Source organism: Chiloscyllium plagiosum, chromosome 9 (genome assembly GCF_004010195.1).
Source record: "Chiloscyllium plagiosum isolate BGI_BamShark_2017 chromosome 9, ASM401019v2, whole genome shotgun sequence".
In the NCBI taxonomy this organism is placed as follows: domain Eukaryota; kingdom Metazoa; phylum Chordata; class Chondrichthyes; order Orectolobiformes; family Hemiscylliidae; genus Chiloscyllium; species Chiloscyllium plagiosum.
Window position 1 is genome coordinate 10,433,653 of NC_057718.1, and position 10,337 is coordinate 10,443,989.

The 10,337-nt window shown below is 45.8% G+C and overlaps 1 protein-coding gene across 1 annotated transcript; it reads right to left on the minus strand.

Moving 5' to 3' along the window:
• Positions 1–224: 224 nt before the first annotated feature.
• On the minus strand, positions 225–8,510 carry LOC122552607 (endonuclease domain-containing 1 protein-like). The gene is made up of 2 exons (XM_043695356.1): positions 8,045–8,510; positions 225–1,923 (listed from the first exon to the last, which is right to left on the minus strand). Exons 1-2 carry the CDS (start codon positions 8,342–8,344, stop codon positions 1,039–1,041), a joined length of 1,185 nt encoding a protein of 394 aa, XP_043551291.1. The 5' UTR covers positions 8,345–8,510; the 3' UTR covers positions 225–1,038.
• Between the last annotated feature and the right edge of the window lie 1,827 nt (positions 8,511–10,337).

Genomic DNA, 10,337 nt, shown 5'->3' on the forward strand with positions numbered 1-10,337 from the left:
CTTTTTCTATGTATGGAGTCAGCTATTACGAGGGGACATGGCTTTAAATTAAGGGGTAGTAGTTATAGGACAGATGTTAGGGGTAGATTCTTTACTCAGCGAGTCGTGAGTTCATGGATGGAATGCCAGTAGCAAGTGGTGGACTCTCCCTCTTTATGGGCATTTAAACGGGCATTGGATATGCATATGGAGAATAGTGGGCTAGTGTAGGTTAGGTGGGCTTGGATCGGCGCAACATCGAGGGCCAAAGGGCCTGTACTGCGCTGTATTTTTCTATGTTCTATGTTCTATGTTCTAAAGCCCTCCATAGAAACTGGCAATCTGTCCACAGCGAAAAATCTAATACTGAAGGTAAAGGTGGCGATCCTTTGATCAGATGTTCATTGGCCTGACAGCTGGATTCCCTCACCCAACCCTGTTTGGTTAGCTCAGTTGGCTGGATGGTTGGTTTGTAATAAAGCTAACAGCGTCTGTTCAATTATTGTACTGGCTGAAGTCACCATGAACGTTCTATCTTCTCAACCTTGCCTCTGGCCTGGTTAAACTCACCATCAGTTGTCTCTCTTTAATAAGGGAGTGGGACTGTGGCAAACTTACCTCTTCACACCTTACAAAGGCTAGCAAACAAATTGTCTAAAGATTCCCTTAGAATTTGGTAGTTTTGTCAACTCAAAACCCTCGAGTCCTGGACTGGTTGGGAGGACTGGGATTTTAATTTCCTTGAAAGTTTGCCCAAGAACAGAAATCCCTGAGTCAGTAGTTAGCTGAAGATCAAACTATAGTATTACTGTGAAAAGGAACTCTGGTGGTTTACACCACTGGCATCACTTGGTCCTTCTGAATTAACAAAGGGTTTTGCCCCTTGAAGGCATTAAAAATTCAGAGGGCCTATAAAGGCTTGCTGACCACGTAATAATTAGTGCCACCTGAGAAAAATCATATTCCTGAGGTTTCTGGTCATTATTAGCGCCCCACCGACAGCAGCTTTGCTAAAGGAGGTGCAATGTCTTAGTGAGGCAGAGGTAGGCAAGCCTATTGTCAATTAAGGTTGGCAGAGTAACCAGAATTATTGTTGATGAGGATGCCAAACACATTGATGGCAAGAACTCCTACAATGGTAAGGATGCCATGGAAGATGGGAGCGATGGTTGTGGCAATCTCCATTGTGATCTCCAACACCACTCGAACCACGGATTGGCCAGGAGCCAGGAGCTTGTGGTGGATGAATTGGAAGATTCCCACACATACTTCATAACCCAGTGGTCGCAACGGGGAACTTCCTCTGTTTGCAGGATTGATGATTTTACCCTGAATCAACCCTTCCACCTCTCTGAAGATTTCCTCTTCCTCATTTTTGTTCATCCCCCTGCAGTTATCAAACAGCTGGCTGACTCGCAGTTTCTTCTGCAGTTGCCTCACAGTCACGTGTGTTGTTTTCCGTTCTGGTTTCATTTGCTTCATGAAGGCAAAGGAAAAGTCTCTGTTGTATCTTAGCACATTCTGCCCCTCTAATCCTGCATTATTGTAGAGACAGGGATCGTTATTCTGGTCCCGTGAGTAGGTGCAGCAAAGAGCTGTCCAGACCAGGCCAGGGACTGACACCCTGTTTTTCATTTTGGTCTTTGTGGGGTTAGCAGCGCCTGTCATGAGATACATTGACCGGCCAGACTTGTGGCATATCCATGCCAACTTCTCGGCAACGGACTCTGCTTCCTGGTACCAGTTAACATTGGCTGCATGTTCCTCAGGGACTGCGTTGGTGAGGGTACAGGTAGCTGTGGCACTCTCCTTCTCATTCAGTGCAAAGGGGTAGAGGTGACCCCTGTCATAGCCAGAGTCCTGGTAATCCTCATCCACCGCCTGTCTCTCACTGAAATCTGCACTACTACTCCTCATCGTGCCAGGGGCGTTTTGATCATCAATCTTTAATGAATGCAAATCAACATGTTAGAAAAATGAAAACATTACTGTACACTCACTGTGATCTGACCTCCCCAGGAATCAACACAGCTGAGCAGTCAACAACTATACTGATCTGAATTGCTCTCAAGTTCAACTGGACACAGGATAAACAATGCTGGCCTTGCCAGTGACATCCATATCCCATAAAATAATATAACAAAATAAATAGAAAAGGTTGACCTAATAGAATGGAGGAAGGTCAGTTGGCCTAACCCAAGGTCCTTCTATTTAAGCCCCAGTGCACACATTGACAACGTATTATATTATTTGCATTTATGGGATATAACTAATGTGGACATCACCCTTAGAAGCTGGTGGTGAAACAGCTTCCTGAATGATTGCTGTTATAACTTAGTGACTCAACAGCTCACTTCAGGGTGAATACAACATGGTCTTAATGAGATTTAAACTGAGTAACTTCCCAGGAGACTGATGGCTGAGTGGTAGTATCACTGGACTATTAATGCACAGACCCAGATAATGTTCTGAGGACCTGGGTATGAATCCCACTGCGGCTACTAGTGGAGCTTGAACTCAATTAAAGAAAGGAATCCAGAATTAAAAGTCTATTGTCACCATGAATCCATTCTCATTTGCCTGGGAAAACCATCTGCTTTTACTAATGCCCTTTAGGGAGACAAATTGCCATCCTTACCTGGTCTGGCCTACATGTGACCCCCAGCAGTGTGATTGACTCTTACCCATACTCCCTGGGTAATAAGGTATGGGGCAATAAATACTGGGCTGAAAATGTGTTGCTGGAAAAGCGCAGCAGGTCAGGCAGCATCCAAGGAGCAAGAGAATCGACGTTTCGGGCATGCGCCCTTCTTCAGTAATAAATACTGGCCCAACCAGTGAAGCCCTCATCCTGTGAATTAATTTTGTGAAAAAGGACATTCTGTTTTGAGGAAGGGGCACTGAACTGGAAACATTAACTCTGATTTCTCTCCACAGATGCAGCCAGACCTACTGAGCCTTTCCAGCAACTTCGGGTTCTTATACAACAGATTAAGAACTCTACTCATTTTATTGAATCACAGAATCCCTACAGTGTGGAAGTAGGCCGTTCAGCCCATTCCCAACCCAAGTATCAAGGATAACTTCCTAGTGTTTTTGTTTTGAAGAGTGGCATGTGGTCTTTTATGTCTGCCATTGAGAACAGACAGGGTTTCAATTTAACATAGAATCCCTACAATGTGGAAAGAGGCCATTCAGCCCAGCAAATACACACCAACCCACCAAAGAGCATCTCACCCAAATCACAACTCTATCCCTGACACCCCACATTTTTACAATGGCCAGCCCAACCAGCCTGAACATCCTTGGACAGTATGGACAATTTAGCATGACCAATCCACCTAATCTGCATTTTGTTGAACTGTAGGAGGAAACCACAGCATCTGAAGGAAACCCACACTGACACAGAGAGAATGTGCAAACTCCACACAGGCAGTCACACCAAGGCTGGAATCGAACCCAAGTTCCTGGCACTGTGAGGCAGCAATGCTAACTACTGAACCACTGCATCGTCTGTTCAATCTCAGGCTGTGGCTTTGCACACTTTCTCATTTGCTGGGAATGCTGTCCAGGAAATTAATCCACTCTGCATTCATAATTTCTGTTCCAAACACCTGTTAATCACACCCAATTCCTAATTAGTGTAATTTGCAGGCAGATCTCTGATCCAAGATTGCAAATTCACCAAATGATCCCTTGAGACTGCCCCTGTTCAAGGAACATCGAATGGTACTGGAAACTCAGCTTTAGACCAAAATATTCAACAGCATTTCCCAAACCCATGACCTCTGCCAACTAAAAGGACAAGGACAGCGGATACTTGCGGATTCCACCATCTGCAATTTCCCCTCCAAGCCACACACTATCTCGACATGGAAATATATCGCTGTTCCTTTCGTTTTGCTAGATCAAAATCCCTCCCTAACCTCATTATGGGTCTACCTAAAGCTCATAGGCTGCAGTGGGGTTCAGGAAAGCAGCTAACCAGTGGCTTCTCAAGGGCACTTTGGAATGGATAATAAATCTAGGCCTTACCAGCCATGCTCACTCAAATATTTTTGGTCTCATTGTGCTAAAGAATATTGCTGATAAAAAATACTAACAGACTGCAAAGGTAAAGAAAATATTATATTCAAGAAACCTCTCATTGTGGTCTCATCTGACAATGTTGCAAGAGTTGGACAGATCATATAACACTGCAATAATGCATCCTGTGTCTTTGTAACATATCCTGCAGTTAAATGTAACCCTATACTATATTCATATCCCATAACCAATTGAAAAATGGAACACACCATAGGTTTCGTGTCAGGATAGAGTGACTCGAGGAGATGTGAATCCAGACTCTGGACTAAATCTTCTCACATTGCATTGATTTCCTTAAGTTTCTCTTTGTGAGCCATAGCAGGTTTTCTTACCCTGTTTTACCAAACCCGCCACTTTAACAAACTACCTTATCCCAATGGTGCACATCTTGCTGATGCTGCCCTGAGTCTCCCACTTACCACAGCAGAAGAATTCGCCACTGCCCAGATCATAGAATCCCTACAGTGTGGAAACAGGCCCTTTGGCCCAACAAGTCCACACTGACCCTCCAAAAAGCAATCTACCCAGACCCATTCCCAACACTTACCCCTAATCTACACATCCCTGAACACCACGGGCAATTTAGCATGACCAATTCACATAACCACAGGGAGAATATGTAAACTCCACACAAACAGTCACTGGAGGCTGGAATCGAACCCAGGCCCCTGATACTATGAGGCAGCAGTGCTAACCACTGAGCCACCATGCCACCCCAGCTGTCCTAACTAGCTGACTAATCATGCCCAAGCCAAGCCAAGTGGTGGGCAGTAGGATAGGAAACAGCATATTAATTGGGATGGGGCCACATTTATAGGCAGCTCACAGACTCTCATCAAGAATCTCATCGCAATGTTTGAAAATGCAACAAGATGAGTATTTGGATAGTAGCATGTTTTATTCAATCACGGGATGTCAGCATTTTTTTTGTCCAGAGGGCAGTTAAGGGTCAACTGCATTGCTGTGGCAGACCAGATAAGGATGCAGGTATCCCTCCCTTAGGGACGTTAGTGTATTGGATGGGTCTTTCTGACAATCGGCAACAGTTTCACAGTCATCGTTAAGACTCTTCATTCTAGATTTTTGTTGAATTCAAATTCCTCCATCTACCATGGAAGGATTCAAAACCAGATAATCTAGAACTTTACCTGGGTCTCTATGTTAATAGTTTAGCAATAAAGCCACTAGACCATTATCTCCCCACTACAGGAATCTGGCATGTAGAGGTATGGTGGGGAACAGGTAGGTATTGGCACTAGTTAATAAAACCAGTGCAGGCATGATGGGCCAAGTGGCCACCTTCTGCACTATAACAATTCTATGATTCTGTGGTCTCGAAGTCAAGATTGACCCCATCTCATTTCTCACATGACCCTTTCAGGTTTCTTGCAATAGCCAATGCTGCTCAAGCCCCTCTGTCTCAGAGCCGACAACTATGGACAGTGGCTTGGGATTCCCTGCTACACTCTCACCCCACAGCACCAGATGGACAATACCACCACTCGCAACCACAAAAACAACCTGCATTTACAGAATACCAGCTGAAGCATGGGTGTTTGTTGGAGGTCTAACAGCCAAAAGATCGACACCAAGCCAAATAAGGATATGAATATCCAACAAGGAACAAGGGTAGGCCATTCGGCCCTTCTAGCCTGCTTCGCCATTCAGTAAGATCATGGCTGGTCTGATATCAATCCCAATTCTACATTCCTGCATACCTCCGATAATCTTTCATCGCCTTGGTAACCAAGAATCTATCGAGCTCTGCTTTAAAAACAATTCAGTGATTTTGCGTCTATTGCTTTGTTGAGCAAGGGAATTCCAAAGACTCTCATCTCCCTGAGATGAAAATACATTTCCTCATCTGTTTTACATGGGTGCTAGGCAAAAGTGAGGACTGCAGATGCTGGAGATCAGAGTCAAGATTAGAATGGTGCTGGAAAAGCACAGCAGGTCCGGCAGCATCCGAGGAGCAGGAAAATCGATGTTTCGGGCAAAAGTCCTTCAGAAGGAATGAAGACAGGGAGCCTCCGGGGTGGAGATATAAATGGGAGGTGGGTGGGGCGGGAGAGAAGGTAGCCAAGTGTAGCTTCAGGGCAGAGGAGATTACCTGGGAGTTGCAGTGTGAGAGAGACTCACTGAGATTCTTGTAGAGAGAGAGGAGGAGAACTTCTTCAAGGTCGGCATCCTTGCAAGAGGATTCGCAGTAAGGTTAAAATCAACTCAGCAAATGTGAGGCCTGCAGATATTGGAGGTCAGAATCTAGATTAAATTGGCGCTGGAAAAGCACAGCAGGTCAGGCAGCATCCAAGGAGCAGGAAAATCGACTCTTTATCTTTAAACTGAGACCTGAAGTGCAGACCAGGTGGTTTACCAGGAGTATTAAGCGTGCAGACACATTTAGAGTGCAGGGGCATTAAAGGTGGGGGTGGGGAGGTTTAGTGACAAAATTAGAGTCTAGGGCCAGTGTCACTGAAGGCAGAGCTTCCAGTAGAAGGAGTGAAGAAAATGAAGAATATTCATAAGATATTTAGGCGACGTGGTGGCTTAGTGGTTAGCACTGCTGCCTCACAGTGCTAGGGACCCGGGTTCGATTTTGACTTGGGTAACTGTCTGTGTGAAGTTTGCACATTCTCCCTGAGTCTGTGTGAGTTTCCTCCGGGTGCTCCGGTTTTCTCTCACAATCCAAAGATGTGCAGATTAGGTGAATTGGTCATGCTAAATTGACCATAGTGTTCAGGGATGTGTAGGCTAGGTGCATTAGTCAGGGGAAATATAAAGTAATAGGGAATGGATCTGGGTGGGATACTCTTCAGTGTGGACTGGTTGGGCCAAATGGCCTGTTTCCACACTGTGGGGATTCCCTGAAGATGAAAGTATTTACCATAAGAAATAGGAGTAGGCTACATGGCCCATCAAGCCTGCTGAACCAAAGAACAAAGAAAATTTACAGCCCAGGAACAGGCCCTTCGGTCGTCCAAGCCTGCGCTGTCTAAATCTATCAATCCAATTCCAAAGGATCTGTATCCCTCTGCTCCCACATACTCATGTATTTGTCCAGCCGCACCTTAAATGAATCTACTATGCCTGCCTCTACTACCTCTGCTGGCAACATGTTCCATACACCTACCACCCTCTGTGTAAAGTACTTTTGTTCAAACACCAGATGGACAATACCATTCAATCAGATCATGGCTGATCTTTACATGGACTCAGCTCCACTTACCCGCCTGCTCACCATAACCCTTACTTCCTTTACTGTTCAAAATCTATCTTTGCCTTAAAAACATTCAACAAGGTAGCCTCAACTGCTCCACTGGGCAGCGAATTCCACGGATTCACAACTCTTGTGGCTATGCTCCCTAGTTGTAGTTTCACCCGCCAGTGGAAACAACTTTCCTGATGAAGGACTTATGCCCGAAACGTCGATTCTCCTGCTCCTCGGATGCTGCCTGACCTGCTGCGCTTTCCCAGCAACACACTCTCTACTCTGATCTCCAGCATCTGTAGTCCTCACTTTCTCCGAGTGGAAACAACCTTGCTGTTTCCATCCTTCACGATTCTACATGTTTCTATAAAATCCCCTCTCTTCTTAAAATTCCAATGGGTATAATCTCTCCTCATAAGCCAACCCTCTCAACCCCGGAATCAACCTGGTGAACCTCCTCTGCACCCCCTCCAGTGCCAGGACATCCCCTCTCAAGTAAGGAGACCAAAACTGTGCACAGTACCCTATACAGCTTAATCTTAATATAGAGTCAGGAAGTTGTTCCCTCAGCCTGTATGTACATAGATACGGATCGGAATGTCTGGCTGCAGTCTTGGCTCACAGCCATGAACTGAGCTCCTGTTAGATTACTTTGGGAGCCACAAGCAGACAGACACAGAACCAGAATGGTGCAGCGACACTTGTGTGTCCTAAAGTTTCCCCCACTTATTGCCAGTCAGTCGACACCGACCATCCCCGGAGCTCTTTTACCTGCGGCTCGTAGAACCAGGGGCTGGGTCTGTAGCCCGCACTCTGGCCCATACTGCAGGGGTATCTGTAGGCGGAGTAGACTGGGACCCGCAGCCCGCTGTTGTACAGAGTGGCAAAGTGGTAATGGTTCTTATACCGCTGGCAGATTCTGAACCGGCCCCGCACTGGGAATCCCTGCGGAGGTTTCTTGTTCTGGAAGAACCAGCTGCATTCCTTAAAATCCCGGACCACTTCCCCCTTCACCGTCCCGGATTGAGGCAGTGCCCAGAGCAGCAGTAACAGCAGGCTTCCCATCTCCATGGTCCGGTAGGATGGGATGTCTCTCTCCCCGCTGGTAAAGCGGCTGAGTTTTGACGCTTCCGGCTGCTCTGGGGCACCGAGTAAAACTTCCCTTCCCTCTCCTGTTACTTCCGTAAGGTCCCCAGAGCTCGCCAGCTTTTGAGAAGCGCTGACAGTTCATTCACCATTTCCCAGCCCTCAAATAACAAGCCCGTGACAGCGCTCCCTTACGCTGAGAACCACTCCCCCCTGCCCCAACCCGCCCAACACCCACCTCTAAACTTCACCTTCAATTACTGCCAAGCAAGCAATAGCCATCCCTGCTCCAGCTAAAACGCAGGGTGCTGGAGAAACTCGGCTGGTCTGGCAACATAGAGTCATAGTCATCAAGATGCACAGAATTTAAACAGACCCTTCAGTCCAACTCGTCCTGACCTAACCTAGTCCCATTTGCCAGCATTTGACCCATATCCCTCTAAATCCTTCCTACTCATTGACACACCCAGATGCCTTTTAAATACTGTAATTGTACCAGCCTCCACCACTTCCTCTGGCAGCTCATTCCATACACGTACCACCCTCTGTGTGAACAAATGCCCCTTAGGCCCCCTTTATATCTTTCCCCTCTCACCTTAAACCTATGCCCTCTAGTTCTGGAATTCTTCACCCCAGGGAAAAGACCTTGTCTATTTATCCTATCCACACCCCTCATGATTTTAAAAACCTCTGTAAAGTCACCAGCCTCCGGTGCCCAGGGAAAATATCTCCCTGTAGCTCAAATCGTCCAACATCCTTGTAAATCTTTTCTGAACCCTTTCAAGTTTCACAACATCTTTCTGATAGGAAGGAGACCAGAATTGCATGCAATATTCCAAAAGTGGCCTAACCAATGTCCTGTTCAGCAGCAACATGACCTCTCAACTCCTATATTCAATTCTCTGACCAATAAGAGAAAAGCATACCAAACGCCTTCTTCTCTATCCTATCTACCTGCAACTCTACTTTTAAGGAACTATGAACCTGCACTCCAAAGTCTTTTTGTTCAGCAACACTCTCCAGGACCCAGATGTAGAGAGATTTTATAAAGTTAGTGTTTCTAGACCAGTGAGTTACCTTCATGGTAACCTCAGCTGGTGCAGGAATTGAACCCACACTGTTGATCTAATTTGATTTATTCTTGTCACATGTACCTAGGTACAGTGGAAGGTTTTGTTTTGCATGCAGCACAGACAGATCATAACATGCAACAACCATAAGGTGATTGAACAGAGCAAGAAATACAAAGTTACAGCTGCAAAGACAGTGCACAAAAAGCAAGATTGACATTAGATTTGAACTTTGAGAGGTCTGTTCAGAAGTCTAATAACAGCGGGGAAGAACTAATCTTGAACCTGTTGGTGCACATGCTTTGTATCTTATGCCCTCGATGGAAGAAATTGGAGGAGATTATAACCGGGGTGGGAGGGGTCTTTGATCATGTTGGCTACTTTTCTATGGCAAAAAGAAGTGTAGATGGAGTCAGTGGATGGAAGGTTGGTTTGCTTGATGAACTGGACTGCGTTCACAACTCCCTGTAGTTTCATACAGTCCTGGGCAGAGCAGTTACTGTACCAAGCCATGATGTATCCAGATAGAATGCTTTCTACAGTGCATCTGTAAAAGTTGGTGAGGACCCTTAGGGACAAGCTGAATTTTCTTAATGTCCTGAGGAAGAAGAGGCATTGTTGTGTTTTCTTGACCATTGCGTCGACGTAGGTCGTCAAGGACAGACTGTTGGTGATAGTCACTTCTGGGACCTTGACTCTCTCCACCATCTCCACCTCAGCTCCATTGATACAGATAGAGATGTGCCTGCCTCCTTGCTTCCTAAAGTTGATGATCAGCTCTCTAGTTTCGCTGACTGTTGGCATGACTTTGCATTGAAAACCTGAATGTGTTGGAAAAGGTTATAAGAGATAGGATTTATAATCATCTAGAGAGGAATAAGTTGATTAGGGATAGTCAACGTGGTTTT

Excerpts from the sequence above, each read along its gene's own strand:
- LOC122552607 (XM_043695356.1), bottom strand. The coding sequence starts at position 8,344 with ATGGAGATGGGAAGCCTGCTGTTACTGCTGCTCTGGGCACTGCCTCAA. Across the intron at positions 1,924-8,044 it reads CCTGGTTCTACGAGCCGCAG|ATTGATGATCAAAACGCCCC; the intron begins GTAAAAGAGCTC and ends CATTCATTAAAG.